This window comes from Leopardus geoffroyi, chromosome C1 (assembly GCF_018350155.1).
Source record: "Leopardus geoffroyi isolate Oge1 chromosome C1, O.geoffroyi_Oge1_pat1.0, whole genome shotgun sequence".
Classification (NCBI taxonomy): Eukaryota; Metazoa; Chordata; class Mammalia; order Carnivora; family Felidae; genus Leopardus; species Leopardus geoffroyi.
Genome location: NC_059328.1, coordinates 99,735,468 through 99,753,547, shown reverse-complemented (window position 1 = coordinate 99,753,547; position 18,080 = coordinate 99,735,468). Strand labels below are relative to the sequence as shown.

At 52.5% G+C, this 18,080-nt stretch overlaps 1 protein-coding gene across 6 annotated transcripts in view; it reads left to right on the top strand.

Moving 5' to 3' along the window:
- The window catches only part of IGSF3 (immunoglobulin superfamily member 3), a 95,212-nt gene that overhangs the window by 72,280 nt on the left and 4,852 nt on the right, over positions 1–18,080 (top strand). For all 6 annotated transcript variants that reach the window (XM_045478796.1, XM_045478795.1, XM_045478792.1 and 3 more), the window contains 3 exons: positions 9,738–10,148; positions 13,739–14,146; positions 17,514–17,987. In XM_045478796.1, the coding sequence (XP_045334752.1) occupies positions 9,738–10,148; positions 13,739–14,146; positions 17,514–17,987 (1,293 nt within the window). The remainder of the gene's footprint in view (positions 1–9,737; positions 10,149–13,738; positions 14,147–17,513; positions 17,988–18,080) is intronic.

The window sequence follows — 18,080 nt, the reverse complement described above, 5'->3', positions numbered from 1 at the left end:
CTGCTTGTTTCCATTCCTATTTGGACTCTAAGGCTGGAGCACATAAGGGAAGGCTGAGGACAGCTCATCAAAAGTTTGAGTTCTTTGGATTCTGGTTCATTTATGGTGTTACTAAAGAGAATAAGGGAAAACTATGTGTGAAGTTAGCTCTCGGGTGCCCGGCTGTGGGCTTAGCACTTACATTCTTCTTAACCATTCATCACCAACAGTGAAATGATGTGGATGTTTGTATCCCCATTTTGGTTTCTCCGTGGAGAAACCAAGGCCTCCCGGTGCGTCAGAGGCGTGGTAGCAGCCAGCTGGCTTGGGAAAACTGAGGTGCAGCTGCTGGTGGTCTCGGTCTCCCCGACTTCCAGATGCCAGCCATTTCATTCCTCCCGGGGGCGGGGCGGGGGGGGGGGGGTGGGTGGGGCGGGGAGATGTCGCCGGAGAGCCGGGCAGTGGAGGGCTGTCTCCGGGTCTCTGTGGCTTGCTCTGAATTGGTTTGTGTTTTTCACTGTCAGGCGGGAAGGAGCAGCACTGGCGTGGGAGGCCTGGGAGCGGCTGTTTGTTGTGTGGCCTCTGCTCAGAGGTGAGCAGTGGTGCACTTTCGAGGCCCCCTGGAGGCTGCCTCGAGAGCCCCGTGGGTGCTGTAGCTGCTGCCACCGCCCAGGGAGTGGCTGAGGCTCAGAGGAGAGTTCATGCCTCTCAGTGTTACATTCTGTCCTTTATTAAATATTTATGCAGTTAGCACTTCCTGCTTTCCAAAGAGCCTCATGTTCGCGTTTACTCCCCCCCAGCCCCCCACATACACACTCGGGTGGGTACTGCGCTTCCGTGTGGGGTAAGTGGAGGTGGAAGATACCAGAGGGCTGACGGTGTCCAACACGTGGCGCATGTGGCCGCCTTTGCCTGCACCACCACCCTGGGAGGAAGCTGTTGCTTCCTTATAAATGGAGTAACTGAGGGGGCGCCTGGATGGCTCAGTCGGTTGAGCGTCCGACTTCGGCTCAGGTCATGATCTCGCGGTTTGTGAGTTCGAGTCCCGCATCGGGCTCTGTGCTGACAGCTCAGAGTCTGGAGCCTCTTCAGATTCTGTCTCCCTCTCTCTGCTCACACCCTGTCTCTCTCTGTCTCAAAAATAAATATTTTTAAAAATTTTAATAAATGGAGTAACTGAGGCTCAGAGAGGTTCTGAGTCGCCAAGTCAAGTGCGTGGCGAGTGGGAATTTGAACCCAGGTATGCCTTGTTAAAAAGCCGTGGGGCTGGATGAAAGGGAGACTTTGACTTTTTCGAAGGCCATGTAGTCAGAGATTATGTTTTTGCATTCAGCTAACAGCCTCCTTCATAGAAGGAGTTTCTCCGTAGATTGCTGGCTTGGAGGTCTCAGCACAGGTGGCTGTAGCAGTAACAGTAACACCGATGTAGCAGCTGATACTTATTGAGCATTTCTTGTGTGTCCGTCCCCATCCTGAGTGCTTTATATGTAATAGCTTGCTTGGTTCTTAGCCCATGCAACATCGAGAGGGGGTCCTGTTTCATCCACTTTAGAGATGAGCATACTGACACAGCGGTTAAATAAATTACCCAGTGATCCCTAATAAGTGGCAGAAGCAAGATTCAAATCCAGACAGGCAGTCTGGTTCCAGAATCCAAGCTCTTAATTTTATTATATTACGTATTTTTCTGGACAGTTACTATTTTATGTTTCTTCTCAGGAATCCTCTGTGGTACCAAGTACTTTTATTTGTTGTCTCCTCTCTCTGGTTTACCATCCTCGAATTGCTGATGCCCTTTAGCAGATACTTAAATTTGTTTGTTTGATGTTGGGGTCACGAGAAACCCATACGGGTTCCAGTTTGCTGATGGTATAGGGGTGTAATTTATGCTTCCCCTAACTCCCCTGTTTCTTCAGATTTCTGCCACAAGATGGCCTCTAAGACTTGGGGATACCAGAGCTCAAATCCAGTGCTGGTTTCTCTTCTCTCTCCCCTCCCTGCATTCCTTGTCCCTCAAAACACGGCTTCTTATTCCTGCTCTTACTCCCCACCCCCTTTTAAGAATATTTTGTCAAACATTCTTATTCCAGCAGAATCAGAGAGAAACCTAGAGAGTGCTGGCTCTGTCACGCTGGTCCATTTATCAGCCTTTAACTGCTGATGTCATCTGCTCCCAGAGGGCTCTGTGTGGTCTGTGCCCCAGACCGGTCCTTGCCAGGGCCACCTGCTGACCTGACCACATCACAGGTATTTGATTCATTAAAATCTCTGGCCGGATGGCACGGTCGATTGTGGATCCATCACTGACCATTCTTTTACCTGCTTCCTGTTCCGTCTGCACATCCCCAAGGAAATCTTCAAGGAATGCCATCACTCTGATTTTGTTGATTTCGCCTAGCCTGACTCTCATTGATCACAGAGTGTGACCCCCATGGGGCATTTAGGCAAGACTTTAAGCCAGCTCAACATATTCGATTCTTCGCTCTTAATCCATTCTTTTCTCTTTTAATTTCGAAGCATCGCTTTGCTTCCTTCTGATTTTCTTTAGCACCAAAAACACCCTCCAATTACACATCCCTAAATACGGAAGCAATAAGGGAAATGTCAGCACTCATTTTCCAAACGTTTACGACCCTCTCCTGGTCTGGCTATTAAATATTGCACATTCAGATTGACAAAGCAATAAACAAGCTTCCAGGAGGACAGCCTCCAGTGCAGAAAGCCGACTTGTCAGTGGGTGTATTCTGCTGGGATTTACTGATGGGTAGTCAGGATGAATATTTAATACCCTCCCTCTGGATGCTGCCAAATCCGTTTTCTCCAATTTCTTATTGCTGACCTGGCAGATTGGGCGAGCTGAGGGCTTTTTCTTTGACTTGCATGGGTCCGGGGCATGTGAACTGTGGCTGTCCTTGTCACAGTCTGATAAGTGACAGGCTGCCTCATCCCAAGTGGGATTGGCCCCTACTTTCTTTCAGGAGAACCTGGGGTTCCCCTCCCAGGCCACGAGCCTGTGGCTTCTGCCTGCTAAGTGCTCAGAGACAGTGAGCATGAGTGCAAGGGCGCCTGAGGAGTCCCCAGCACTCACCCCCAAGCCTCCAGGCCTCGTTGTCATGGTGACGCCAGGTGTACCAATTGGCAGGCCCTGCATAAAGGGTCACCGCTGTGTCTGCAGACAGGTGAGACAGGGCATGTCTGGGTTACCCCGAATTAGCTGTTTCTGCTTCTAAACCTTTGCTACTTTTCTCCTTGCTCCTTCCTCCCACTGCTGCCCACAAGCACATTTGAGCACCTACCGTGTGCCCGTTTCCATGCTGCAGCTGCAGACTCCAGTCCCTGCCTGGAAGGCTGTCCTGAGGACCTGGGAGGAAGGAAGCACAGGGAAGAGTCACAGGGGTGCAAGAGAGCCGGCCTGGGGTATGACCGATGGGCCCAGAGAGGGAATCGGCATGTGTGGGGGCGGGCAGTGGGATGTTTCCAGTTCAGAACAGAGTGTGTGCAGAGAACATCACGGACGGAGGAAGCAGCATGCTTGTTTTGATACGAGTGAAGCATGGGGTCAGGGAGGGGTTTGTCTCCAGGTATGTTGGCGAGAGCCAGGGGAGCCCCTTTTATATATTTTTTTTAAATGTTCATTCATTTTTGACAGACAAAGAGAGACAAAAGCGTGAGGGGGGAAGGGCAGAGAGAGAGAGGGAGACACAGAATCCAAAGCAGCTCCAGGCTCCGAGCTGTCAGCACAGAGCCTGACGCGGGGCTGGAACCCACGGAGCGCAAGATCGTGACCTGAGCCGAAGTCGGACGCTTAACCGACTGAGCCACCCAGGTGCCCCTAGGGGAGCCCCTTTTATACACAGAAGTATGGAGGGTCACCGTATGTGATGGTTAAAAGCACGGACACACCAGGCAGCCTGGCTTTGAATCCTGGCTCTACCACTGGTCAGCAGTGTGCCCTTGGGCAAGTGTCTGTAACATTGGGACTAATAATGCTTATTTCATAGGTCTGGTAGGGAGCAAGTAGTTAGCATTTCTGAAGTGCTTAGAGTAGTGCTCAGCATGTAGAGAGGATTATATACATTTGTTAAATAAGAACGTTCTAAACCGAGCAGTTAGGAGTTCCCATCATGCTCAGATCATATACTTCTTTTTATAACAATCTAGAACAGTCCCTTTACTACATGAAATCCCTAGACCATCTCACATTCCTACTCAACATAATCTTTAAGAATTGTTGGGGCGCCTGGGTGGCGCAGTCGGTTAAGCGTCCGACTTCAGCCAGGTCACGATCTCGCGGTCCGTGAGTTCGAGCCCTGCGTCGGGCTCTGGGCTGATGGCTCGGAGCCTGGAGCCTGTTTCTGATTCTGTGTCTCCCTCTCTCTCTGCACCTCCCCCATTCATGCTCTGTCTCTCTCTGTCCCAAAAATAAATAAACGTTGAAAAAAAAAATTAAAAAAAAAAAATTGTCACAGTGCCCCAAATTGTGGAAAAAAGGATGAATTTTTTAGAGGGTGGTTCATAATAAAGTGATGCGCTGTAACATGCTGTAACATGTAACGTGCTCAGGGTCGGCTACCCCGGGCAGAGGCACTGCGGCTCTGTCCCTGTGCACACCAGCCGGTGCGAGGGGCGTTGCTGTCCTGGACAGGGCGTCCAAAATCCTGAGCAAGTCTTACAGCAGCACTGAACAGAGCAAAGGAAAACCCTTCCTTCATTTACCTGGCGTATAGTAAAACCATGCCAAGAAAAAAAAAAAAGTATTTGTGGAGATAATAAAATGAAACGTATGTAGGTTCTAGGCTCAGGGACAGAGTTTTCACCCGTATGAACGTCCTTTGAAAGTCACACAGGACACGAGGTAGAGTTTTGTTGCATAGAACCATCCCAGACGTGGCTTTACATCTGTCGCAGGCGCTCGTCCATTAAATGTGACTAGAGCCCTTACCCATTCAATGTGACCAGGAAAGACCTGCCCACAGGTTTCCACGGCGTCCCTGGGGGCCTTGCTGCCCTGTTGAAAACTGCTGTCGTGGGGCTATTGCTTGGCTGGGAGCAACACGCTCCCGCTTGCAGCTTAGGAAGCTCTCCCTGGCGGGGGCTGAGGCTGCAGGCAGGAAGGCTGGAATGCAGGCCAAGTGTAAGGTTGGACACAGATTCTAGGGGCTCAAATGGGGCCTGGCCACGGGGAGAAGAGGAGCAGGGGCTTAGGATGTAACTGCTTGACCGGCAGGTGCCTTTGCCGTCTCCTTCTCTGAGAAAGGGTGGCACATGCACCCCCGTAGTTTTCTCTTCTTGGCTGACTTGGTTCTCGCAAGTTGACAAACGTCTGCTGTCCAGCCGCTGACCCCCCTAATGCCTAACATTAATGTTCATTGTCACATGTCCTTAATAAAGCACAGCCTCTTCTCTCTCTCTCTCTCTCTCTCCCCCCCCCCCCCCTCACGGCTCGTGTCTCCTTTCCTGCTACCCCTGGCCTCTGCTCACCCCCTGCACAGAAGCTGCTGTCCCCTGGGTTTCCCATGGCCACCTCACCACCACACCTGTGGCTTCTCTTGTGAGACTGCAGGTCGCTGGGCCTCCCCTGTGGCGTTTGTGATTCAGTGGTCTCAGCAGGTGCCCAGGTGATGCTACTGTGGGAAGGCCACAGATGCCCGCTGGGAGCCCTGGCGGGGGGTTGGGGGGGTGGCATCGTCTGACACGCACTCCAGGCCCCTCACTTCATCTGCCTGCCGTATTGACTGCTTGCCCTTCCCTGAAAGTGGTGCACAGAGAAGTTCTCACCTTCGCTCACCTGGGTGCCCTTTCTCCCCCCGTCCTGTGCCTGGGGAGCACCTACCTAGTCACTTGTTTTTCAGGGCTGATCTCAGAGGTCACACGCTTTTTGAAATGTGCTGTCCTTCCCATCACAGTCAGGATTAAATGCCTTTCCTTTATATTCCATACCTCCAAGACAAGATCCATCACATATTTATTTGATCATCCTTTTATTAGTTTGTTTAGCCAATGCTTGGGCCACAGATCATTCAGTGCCCTTTAAATAATTCAGTAGTAAGGGGCGCCTGGGTGGCGCAGTCGGTTAAGCGTCCGACTTCAGCCAGGTCACGATCTCGCGGTCCATGAGTTCGAGCCCCGCGTCAGGCTCTGGGCTGATGGTTCAGAGCCTGGAGCCTGTTTCCGATTCTGTGTCTCCCTCTCTCTCTGCCCCTCCCCCGTTCATGCTCTGTCTCTCTCTGTCCCAAAAATAAATAAACGTTGAAAAAAAAAATTAAATAATTCAGTAGGAAAGAAAAGGCCTTTAAAAAGTTAACCTCAGGGTGCCTGAGTGGCTTATTTGGTTGAGCATCTGACTCTTGATTTCAGCTCAGGTCATGATCTCATGATTGTGAGACTGAGTCCCGTGTTGGCCTCTGTGCTGAACATGGCACCTGCTTAAGATTCTCTCTCTCCCTCTTCCCCTCTCCCCTGCTCGCCTGCTTTCTCTGTCTCCCGCCAAAATAAAAACAAATTTTTTTTTGTAATTAACAGCTCTAGCTGGATGTAAGGGAATCCTTTACCAATGGAAGTTGTGTGTGCCGAGCACAGGTACAAAGCAGAATCCGCAGACTGGGTAGGTCGGCTGGTGGAGCGGGCCCCCTTCTGAGCTGGCTTCCTCCTTCCTCCTGATGCCTCCCACCTGTTACCACCCCGTCCTTGCTGTAACGCAGCATCCTCTTCTCAAACCCACAGCACACGATTCCATTTCAGGAGAGGCCTAGGAAGGAAAGCCTCCAGATGCAGAAAGATAGAGCCCCTCCCTCAAACAGGGCACAGCTCTCCCAGCTCTGGGAGCCTGAGGTGTCCCCGGAGGCGGCGTGTGTGATAGGGTGTGACTGGAGCCTGTGCCGGCAGGTGGGGAGGCAGGTGGGGACCTCGCCCCGAATCCTCTCTTCCTGCCGCTTCCTCCTGCTGACTCGCTGTTGGGGATTAACCCGGCCTTGGCCCCCAGCATCTTTCCTTTTTCACCTCTACGTTGTTGCCTCTCGAAATCCACTCACTCACAGGGCCACGTCCAGGATTTCTCAGGCTTTAAGGTGCACGCGAATCACCCAGGGATCTTGTTAAAGGCAGATTCTGAGCCAGTGGGCTGGGGGGCGCCGGGGGGTGTGTGGGGTGGGGGGGGGTCCCAGAGTCTGCATTTCTAACAAGTTCCCAGGTGACCCTGCTGCTTGCTGGTCCAGGGGAGCACTTCAGTAGCAAATGTGCCAGTCTGACCCGTTGTCCTGTTGAGCTTTGAACGTGGGACTGAACCCAGAGACCAAAAAGAAATGGGAAGAGCGAAAATGGATTGCGTGTTCGTGATCTAGCAGGCTCTGCGCTAAAGTCTTTCTATAGACCGTTGCGTTTAACCTGTACAGCACCCCTGTGAGGTGCTGTCATCATGCAGATGAAAATTCCTCCGGGCCTTGAGGGCCCCCGGGCCCCCCCCTGCCTCTGTGGAGGAGGGCGGTGTAGACAGACACACTGCCCAGGGCAGTACTGGACAGGACTCGGCGGATCTTCCTAATTGGTCGTGGGGGCTGCGGTCTCTGGGCTTCAGGGAGGGTCCTCCCTGCCCTTGAGATGCGGGAGGGAATTGAGAGCATAGAATAGGAGCTGACCCCTCGCCCACCTGTCAGGCATGCCCCACATTTCAAAAATGCCTCTCTTTCCAGCTTTTCAACACTTCACAATATTTTGACATGGGAAGGAGAGAAAGAAAAAAAAAATGGCAATCCTTTGAAACATTTCTCTTCCTTGGATCCTTGCTCTGGGACCATGTGACCGAACTGAAGCTTAGTCATAGGATTCCAGTTTAACATATGCAGTTACTATAGCAATTGAGGTTTCCTTAGTAACACTTGCAAAAATAATCTGGCCCCAATTAATAATACATTTTAAAGCTCTTTCTACTCTGCACTGAACAGCCCAGTTTTCTTGGACAAGAACCAGATAATTCAGGTGGTATCATTTGTGCTGATGTAGATATCATTTGCATGCGGTGAATTGGGTTGGAAAGGAATGAAAAGGGAGCTGGGTGTTCTAAGTATTGCCGGAATCCGATCTGAAAAGTCGACTGGCAAGCTCGTGTGCATCCAGTTTGCTGAGCTTGGAAGCTAACTGGTAAACCCTGCCCAGGATTCCCGGCGTGCCCTGGAGGACTCTGTGTGTTTGAAGAAGGGAGAACGCGGGAGACTGGGCTCCAACAAAAGACGAAACCAGAAGGGTGGGCCGTGGGACCCGGGAGTCCTCTCATGTTGGTGCGTTCTTGATGGCTTGAGAAGGTCTGTGGGGACGTGAGTTCAGCCAGCAGTCCTTTGTGAAGAGTGTCACCCGATTCACCACTGAGTTTCTTGTCCCTAGAGTGGCTTTTGTAGTAATGGTGTTGGGTATCAGATCCCGCCATCCGCAGCGTTTGTCTGTGCGGGACCAGGGCATCCAAGTGACTGTCTGGGGCTTTCAGAAATGTGAGTTGGGGTGTGAAAAGGTGCTTGCACTGATAGCTCCCCAGGAGGAATTCAGAGTTACATCTTTTTCCTTTTTTAAAACTTTTTCAGTACGGAGAGGATGGTCGGTAGCGGGAAAGCAGAGCCAAGTGTAATAAAGTATGATCCCAGATTACCTACGTAAGATATATGTCATTCGACCTTGGCTTCCTGCCACCTCAAAGGCAAGCATAGCCATTAATTAGCAGGTAGGGTGGCACTCCGGAGTCTGCCCTCCCTTCCGGTTTTGGAGCAGGGTGGAGAGGGGAAGGACACTGGAGGTGGCTCCATTCTGTCCCGTTGCTCGGCATTTTCTTCTCTGCCTTCTCCCTCTCTCTGCCCCCAGGAAGATCACGCCGGCAATCCCTGAACTACCTGCTACCATATTTCTCTCACATGCTCTCCCCCACATATCCCAGCAGACACTGATTGAGTGCTTTTCCATAGCCCAGGCGCTGTGCCAGGCTCTGGGGGTGCATTGACGAGAACATCCCCTAGGCAGGACAGTGTTCTTCAGGGCATCCCTAGCACTTATTAGATTCAGGAGGGGCACACTCAAAATACTTGCAGACTGCAAGGGAAAAGCTTGATCTCTACCCAAAGGGCGCTCAGAGGCTAGGGTGGAAGAGAGACTAAGGAAAAACTTCCGGAAGATATGTAGAAGACGTGGTGCCAGGGCAGAGAGGGGCTGCTGGCCCAGTAGGATGGGAGGGAAAGAGAGGGCATGGAAGGATGAGGGCACAGAAGGATCGGGGGTGTGGAGGGAGATGGTGGAAGGACATAGGCAGAGAGGACAGCTGAGCAGAGACCAGAGCTCAAGGAGGAGGTGCAGGGGGCTGGGGAGGGGTGGGGGTGCTGGAGGGGTGAGTCACTGAGATGAGTGAGGACAGTTGGGTAAGAGCCAAATCCTGGAGGGACTTTGTACTGTGAAAAGGAATTTTTTTTTTCCTTTATGAGCTCAAGCAGTTGGGAGCCATTGAACTTCCTAGGCAGGCAAATGATTGAAGTTTCAGCTGGGTCCCCTGGAGGCTGCGTGCAGGTGAGGGGAGCAGGGAGGAGACAGGTGGAGGGATGTTGGGGTAAAACCGGCTCCGTGCAGCCTCCCTCACACCGAGCCATGCTTCGAAGGAAGCCCGCCCGCGACCGGCCCTCCCGGAACCGTGCGGGGCAAAACCAGGCTGGAGGCCACACGTGAGGCTGGGGATGTTCCTGGGCGGGTGTGTGCAGTGATTGTGCTGAATCGCCCCCTTTCCTTTGCAGTGACAAAGCTGCAGGTGAGCAAGTCGAAGAGGACCCTCACTCTGGTGGAAAACAGGCCCATCCAGCTGAACTGCTCGGTTAAGTCTCAGACCAGCTCGAACTCCCACTTTGCCGTGCTCTGGTACGTGCATAAGCCCTCGGATGCCGACGGGAAGCTCATCCTGAAAACCACCCACAGCTCCGCCTTCGAGTACGGCACCTATGCCGAGGAGGAGGGCCTGAGGCCCCGGCTGCAGTTCGAGAGGCACGTGTCCGGGGGCTTGTTCAGCCTCACCGTGCAGAGGGCCGAGGTCAGTGACAGTGGCAGCTACTACTGCCACGTGGAGGAGTGGCTGCTGAGCCCCAACTATGCCTGGTACAAGCTGGCCGAGGAGGTTTCGGGGCGCACAGAAGTCACTGTGAAGCGGCCAGGTAAGATGAGGGCGCGGCCGGCATGGGGTTAGTACAGAGAGGCTTCCTGGGGGTGACGGGGCTCTGTGGGGTCCACACAGGGTGTGGGTGCAGGTGCAGAGACCTGCCTGGGGGTGACGGGGCTCTGTGGGGTCCACACGGGGTGTGGGTGGAGGTGCAGAGACCTGCCTGGGGTGACGGGGTGCCGCAGGGTCCACACAGGGTGTGGGTGCAGGTGCAGAGACCTGCCTGGGGGTGACGGGGCTCTGTGGGGTCCACACGGGGTGTGGGTGGAGGTGCAGAGACCTGCCTGGGGTGACGGGGTGCCGCAGGGTCCACGCAGGGTGTGGGTGCAGGTGCAGAGACCTGCCTGGGGGTGACGGGGCTCTGTGGGGTCCACACGGGGTGTGGGTGGAGGTGCAGAGACCTGCCTGGGGTGACGGGGTGCCGCAGGCTCCACGTGGGGTGTGGGTGCAGGTGCAGGGGCCGTCACCCTGGTGCACTGTGGGCTGCCCGCTTTGTCTGCAGTGAGAGCGTCCTGGTGCTGAGGGCGACCCCAGGAAAGCGTCCTTGACTCTGCTCTTACGGACAGTGTCTCCCTTACCAGGGACAGGCCCGAGGGGCAAGGGAGGGTCCCTGGCAGCTCCTGGGTCTCCTTTTGGGTTAGCAGGTCACACCCCGGAGCTCAGGCTGGCGCCAGCTCCATAGCCAGCATTCTGACCCAGAGGGCACTTTCTAGTCTCTGTCCTCTGCTTCCCCTTTCTTTCTTACTACCCATTTCAGGAACCCTCCCTGTCTGCAAAGCGATCCGCCCCTCTGCCCCCTCTCAGGCTGTGGGTGCGGCCCTCATTCCACTGCCTGACAGACTGGGCCGGCACCTGACCTCTGCCGGAATGCTTCCCGGGGGGGGGGGGGGGGGGGCGGGGGGGGGGAGCTTTCTACATCCGCAGGCCTCATGGTTGGAAAACCCCCCTCCATGTAATTTCCCTCCAGGTTTAGGTCTGCCCCTGGAACAGCCCAGGATAACTTTGGGTCATATCTTTTCACATGTGAAGGGTGCCCCGTCAGTCTCCCTTTCCCCTTGTTAAAGAGCTCTAAGCCCCACCTGATGTAGCCTTAAGCTCCCTGTCCATCCCTCATATCTGTGTGGCCTGTGATTTGTTGTCGCTGCCTGTCCTTCCTGATGGGCGGGGGTGCTACCCTAAGTCCCATCTCCATGCATTCGTTTATATGCTGTCCTCTCTGCCTGGAACGCCCCTCTCCCACTGCCTCTCCCCTGTCTCTACCCCATCCCCAAGACTTCACTCGACATCACCTCCAGGAAGCCTTCCCTGCTTTCTCCCATATCACCAGAGGTTCCTTTTTCGTTATAAAATACCTAATGTAACAATTATTTGTTTGCAATTCTTTTCTACTCTAAGCACTTTGAGGACAGGGCTGTGTCTTTGTATTTTCAGCCACTGGCATGGTGCCGTTAATAAATATTGATTGAATAAGGAACAGATGGCTGCTTTCCTTGGACACCCCAGGGCCTTTGTAGTTACTGTTCTCTTAGCCTGGAACAGGTTGACCATAGATCTTCATTTATCTCATTCTTCCTCAGAGAGGTGTTTCTAGCTCATTTTAACTAAAATAGCATCCTAGTCACTTTGTACCCCTTTCTCTGTCCCCTGCCTAGCACACACCCTACCTGGCATTCTGTTTCTTTACTTATTCATATGTAAGGAATTATAAACTGCTTATTCGTATTTATACATACGGAAATTCACTCATCATGAAATATGTGTTATATATAGAAGTGTGCGTGTGCGTGTGTGTGTGTGTGTGTGTGTGTGTGTGTGTATTTTTTACCTTTCTGTTCCCATGGCTTGTCTCCCAGGAAGCCTCAATAAACACTTGTTCAGACAGCACATAGGACCAGATGCAGAGGCCTGGCCCCCTCTTTTCCCTCCAGATGTTGTATTGCTAAGACTGCCCCAGTGCAAATTGTCACCCCCCTCAGTGGCACTTTCGGGAACGCTTCTGCTGATGTATTGCAGAGGAAGCTCTGGTCTGCCTGGTCCCTCTTGGTATTTCCAGAGACCTCAGGCCAGTCCTTGGGACTTTTGAAAACTGGCATTTGTCATTTGGCCTACACGGGTTCTCTTAGGTTTCTGTTCTTCCTGTCTATTTTCAGTTCTGGTCACTTTGTCTGGTGGGAGGACATGATCCCCCCGCCCACCAGATGTGTCATCCTTTCCCTTCACTTGTTTGTGCAGAAACTAAGAGAATCTTGGTGGATCCTAAATTTATTGAGGGACTCCCCCCATCTGAGACTACAGACCCACAGTGAGCTCACTGGGGCAGGAAGGATGTTTGTCAAAATCCGTGTAGGGAGAGCCATCTCTGGGGAATATTAACACCATAAACAGAAAACGCACAAGACCCTGATTAAAACAACACGTTCCTCCTTTTCAGTTGAGAGTTTTTGTTTCTTTTTTTTTTTTTTTTCCTTCCTCTGCTTCTCCTTTCTCTACACACCACCCCTCTCCTTTTTTTTTTTTTTTTTTTTTTTTTGCTGATGAGAAAGAATATGCTTCTAGAGCGTTTGGAAAACACAAAGAAGGAAATAATCTTTCAACCCAGGACAACTAGAGTTAACATCTTCACACACACATACACACACACACACACACACACACGTATATGTATATTCTGGGGAGACCAGTTAGTTAAAACAGTTTTTTTGTTATTTTTAATTTTTGACCTTTTAATACCAAAGGGTATTTGCCTTCCATTGTAAAATACTCGGGAAGTTTTGAAATGTAAAAAGTAAAACGTGACAGTGCGTGGCCCTGTCCCTCTTCAAATGTCACTCCAAAGGTCTCCTTCCCCAGGTGTTCCTGCAGTTCTGTAGCTGTTTGATCTCTCTGGTCCAGATAGACTCATTAGGACCTTTTATGAAATTACACGCCTGTCATCTGGGTGTACCATCATTAACGACACTTTTCTCTCTAGAGGAGGATCTGATGGGCTGAGCTGTCAAGTCACTGGTTCCATCCATATCGGGCTTTTCTTCACTAATGTCAGATCAGTTCTGTTCCCACCTCGAGAGGGAACCCGAGAAAGCAAGGACTGCGGTTCCTAAGGCCAACTCGGGGACATATTTAAACTGCTTCCTCTGTAGTTCTTTGGTGGTGGACAGTCCGGTGTATTCTAGCCACCTTGTGGTCAGTTTTTAAAATTTGCTCTGGGCTTGAAAGGGGATCTCAGCACGCCCTTTCCTGCCTGTCCCTTCACAGCCACCCCTCTGGTCAGCTGTATGCTTATGGTCTGCTGTCACTGGGTGTGGAGGCATCCATAGCTCATGCTTGTCCTCCTCTGTGCCTCTGAATCAACGAGATATAAATTGGGGGACAGCTGTTACCACGAACTGCTGACAGTCCGGGCACTCGGACACGCGATCCAGGAACGCGTTATGTGTAGGGCGCTCCACCCGGAAGTGTTTCTGCTGATGGAGTGTGCCGCTGCCCTTTAGCACGGGGAGGGCAGCCGTCGGCCTGCGTTTGCAAAACGTGCATGCGAGCACCTGTTGTGCCTCGCTGCTAATGTGTCTTTCCTCCCCTTTCCAGACAGCCGCCTGAAGCTCAGCCAAGCGCAGGGGAATCTGTCGGTCCTGGAGACGCAACAGGTGCAGCTGGAGTGTGTGGTGCTGAACCGCACCAGCGCTGCGTCCCAGCTCGTGGTCGAGTGGTTTGTGTGGAAGCCCAACCACCCGGAGCGGGAGACTGTGGCCCGCCTGAGCCGCGAGGCCACCTTCCACTATGGAGAGCAGGCGGCCAAAAACAACCTGAAGGGGCGGCTGCATCTGGAGAGTCCTTCGTCCGGCGTGTATCGGCTGTTCATCCAGAACGTGGCGGTGCAGGACAGCGGGACCTACAGCTGCCGCGTGGAGGAGTGGCTCCCCAGCCCCAGCGGCGTGTGGTATAAGCGGGCAGAGGACACTGCCGGGCAGATGGCTGTTACTGTCATGCGGCCAGGTGAGGCTTCACATCCCCAGGCCCTCGCTGTTTTGGGCGTTTCCCCTCGTAAGTGTCCTACTTTGTGCGCTGCGCAAAATACGTTGTTTGCGGTTAAACATAGGAGCATTTACATTTTGCGTTTACAATTGTGTCAGATTTTTTCCCCCTAAGCAAATGGGAAATTGCACATCTGGCTTTGGCCTAAGGTGATCCTGTCTCTTCGCTAGAGTAACATTTTTCACTTGTTGCAGAACAAAGAATATTTTCTCTTTAAAGAATACATTCAGATTCAGGAGGTGGTAGATATGCAAAAACTTTTGAAACAGTAGTCGTGCGGTTCAAAAAATTGGGCTTGTAGGTTTTCAGTGGAAAACAATGGATTCATGTGCTTTGAATAGAAAATGATGAAATTTAGTCTTTCACTTCCTAATAATTTTATTGGTGCCGACGACTGTTCTGACTGCGCTGTGTGGCTTTTCTTGTCCTTACCGTTGTTCCTAAAGTGGCTAAATGCACATAATTACTCGGTATAATGATCGTTACACATTTAAACCCATAATTAAAGCAGAGGTGAGCAGGATTCCTGTGTCCTCTGCAATATCACCTCCTCATTCAAGTCAGAGCGAAAAGTCAGTGCCTCCCCCCGCACCGGACGTGGGGCAGAAATGAACTTTGTGGCTGGGCCAGTGCGAATGCTCCGTCTTGCCCATTTTCTGAGCATCCCAGGGCCTCTGTTGGTGGTCTGGTGGGAGCATTCGTCATGTTTCCACACCTGCGTGGAGCGGCTGTCTGCCTTGGTGGGACATGGGGGCCTCGCAGCTGTGCTCACCCCATGCGTCACAGAACACACACTTCGAGAGTGAACGTGCCCTTTGTTGCAGGAAAGGGCATTATCTCTCTGCTCTGTGTCTTGCCGAAGCTGGACAGGAAATCACCTCTGCCTGGGGTTACTCCTATTTGCCATGAGCTTATGTGTTTTCTCTTTTCGCCTTGCTTAGAAACTGCCGCGTGTCTTCTTCCAAAGGTAAATTGGCAGAGACGTGGCATCTGAGTGTGCTCTTCTCCCCGGAGGCTTACCCGCTTGCACGTTGCCAAACCAGGGCTCCAGGTGGCCCAGGGGCAGACAGACATTTCTGGACTGCCCACTGCATTGCAGCTTAACCTACAGGGGAGGGGGAGAAGCACCCTTCTTTCTTGTGGCTTACACCTGAAGCAGGAAAGAGTGCTAAAGTCTGCACAGGGAGATGGTTTGGCCTCTGGCAGAAGGGGACGGACACGGGCCACCACATTAGTGAGAGACATGCTACAGGGAGTGGGGGGAGGACACGGGAAAGTGGGCCTGTTTCATTCAAAACACTTGTATTGAGTCATCACTGAGCACGCAAAGGAGCCAGGAAATTTACATGAAAAGTTAAGCGCCGGGGCACCTGCGTGGCTCAGTCAGGCGCCTGACTCTTGGTTTCTGCTCAGGTCATGGTCTCATCGTTCTTGAGTTCAAACCCCTGTTCGTTGTGGAGCCTGCTTGGGATTCTCTCCCTCCCTCTGTCTCTCTCTGCTCCTCCCCCACTCAGGCTTGCTCTCTCTCTTTCAAAATAAATATATAAACTTAAAAAAAAAAAGTGAATGCTTACATTGTAAGCATTCAGACGAGAAGAAAGCAAAGGGAGAGTAGGTGGGGAAGAGGCCCTTCCGGGGTCTCTGCCATCTTGCCATTGCGTGGCATCACATTGGCCAGCCGCTGGGAGCTTTGGGACACCAGCTTGGTAGGCTCTGCAGGGCGAAAGTGCCCTAGGATGTGCCTTAATCTGTAGGATTCCTCTCTGATGGCTCGGGACACAGTCAGCCGTGATCTCTGCAAGGATAAACCGATGTGCAAGGGAGCAGGAGTCTCTATGACAGGGTATTCTCCACCCTGCCACGTTGCCTTCCAGCGTGTTCTCCCCCACTGGTGCTGGGCCGAGGCACACTTCCCACCACCTGTACCCAGGTCCTGAGCTTTCAGGTGCCCGTGACGCACACCAAGATTCTGGATGGGGGTGTACGGACGCTTGGCAGAGCCCCCACAAAGGTGGGGGCGCCCAGCTTTGTGTTCACCTGTGAGCGACATGAAGCCAATTCATTGAAAGCCCAGGACAGTACCTGGGAAGTGGTCCTATTTGGTCTTTATCCAAGCAGAATCCGATTTGGTATCTCTGCTTTTGTGGCTGTTATGTTGGCATGTTTTGCGAGCATTTCATCAACAGGGCCAAACAGGCCATTTAGGAGGGAGGGAACGGATTATTTGTTGAGTATCTACCCCAGTGAGCCAAACAAAGGCAGGGGGGAGGCAGCAAAATGAAGATAGAGATTATAGCTGCCCGGTGGTGTCTGTGAGGTCTGATTCACCTGCTTGGGTAACCTCTCCACGGCTGTTTTGTGTCTCCAGTCTCTGTCGGGAAGATGCTGTCCGGGACATCCTTCTGGGGTCTGTGCTCAAGGTGAGGGGCACTTTCGGGTCTGTTGTCTATGGCTGGGCTTCAGTCCTTGGAGAATACTTACCTCCTCGGTTCCCTGGGGCATAGGTAACCATCTACATGCACACAGTTTAGACTCCAGAACTGCTGAAGGGTGAATTCCTTGTCCAGGGTTGCCATAACAAATTAGTGCAAGCTTCGTAGCTTAAAACAACAAAAATTTATTGTCTGATGGTTCTGGAGGCTAGTGGTCTAGAAGCAAATTATCAGCAGGGCCAGGCTTCCCCCGCTGAAGTTTCTAGGGAAGAATCCTTCCTTGCCTCTTCCAGCTTCTCTGTGGTCCCAAGTATTCCCTGGCTTGTGGCTGCATTGCCCCAGTTCACACAGCCTTCTCTCTGTGTGGCCCCTTCTCTTCTCATCAGGACACCGGTCGTTGCATGTAGTGCCCACCCTAAATCCAGTAGGAGTTCATCACACCTGCAAAGACTTTATTTCCAAATAAGGTCACATTCTGAAGTTCCAGATAGGCATGAATCTTGGGGGTGGGGGGGGCCCTTCAGCCACTGCAAGAGGTTACAGTGAAATTAAGTGTCCCTTCCTCCCCGGATTCCCATGAGCAGCGTGTTACCACCTCTTGTGAGTTCTTCCACAGATATTTTGTGCAAATGTAACCAAATCCACGTGTCCGAACAAAACACATTTTCTTCTGCATACAGTGGCACACAGGGTGCACAGCTCTCCTGTAGTCTAGCCATCTTCCTTGGGCCCTTCCTCATCTCTGCCATGTACTACTACCTTACTCCTTCCAGTAGTAGTTGTGTATTGTATGTTACTGTGTTACTAGAGTGTATTTGGTGATGGACACACGGGTTGTTTTGAGCAGAGAAACTAAAACAGCCTTTTCCTCCTTTTTTGCCCCTCACCTCCCCCAGACGCCGCCCTACAGGTGGATACGGTGGTCCCCAATGCCACGGTGTCCGAGAAGGCAGCTTTCCAGCTGGACTGTAGCATCGTTTCTCGATCAAGTCAGGACTCCCGCTTTGCCGTGGCCTGGTACTCTCTGAGGACTAAAGCTGGAGGGGAAAGGGGAGGCCCTGGCCTGGGAGAACAGGAGGAGGAGGAGGAGGGGGATGAGGAGGAAGAAGAGGACCTCACAGAGCGGACGGCCCTGCTGAGCGTGGGCCCGGATGCTGTCTTTGGCCCAGAAGGCAGCCCGTGGGAGGGCCGGCTTCGCTTCCAGAGGCTCTCCCCCTTGCTCTACCGGCTCACCGTGCTGCAGGCCAGCCCCCAGGACACGGGGAACTACTCGTGCCGCGTGGAGGAGTGGTTGCCCGGCCCCCAGAAGGAATGGTACCGGCTGACGGAGGAGGAGTCGGCCCCCATCGGCATCCGTGTTCTGGACACAAGTGAGTTTTCCCAGGTTACAGGGGAAGGAGGTCCCTGCTGGTTCCAACTGTTGATTCCAGCAGTCTGGAAGAATGAAATCAGAGCTTGATTAT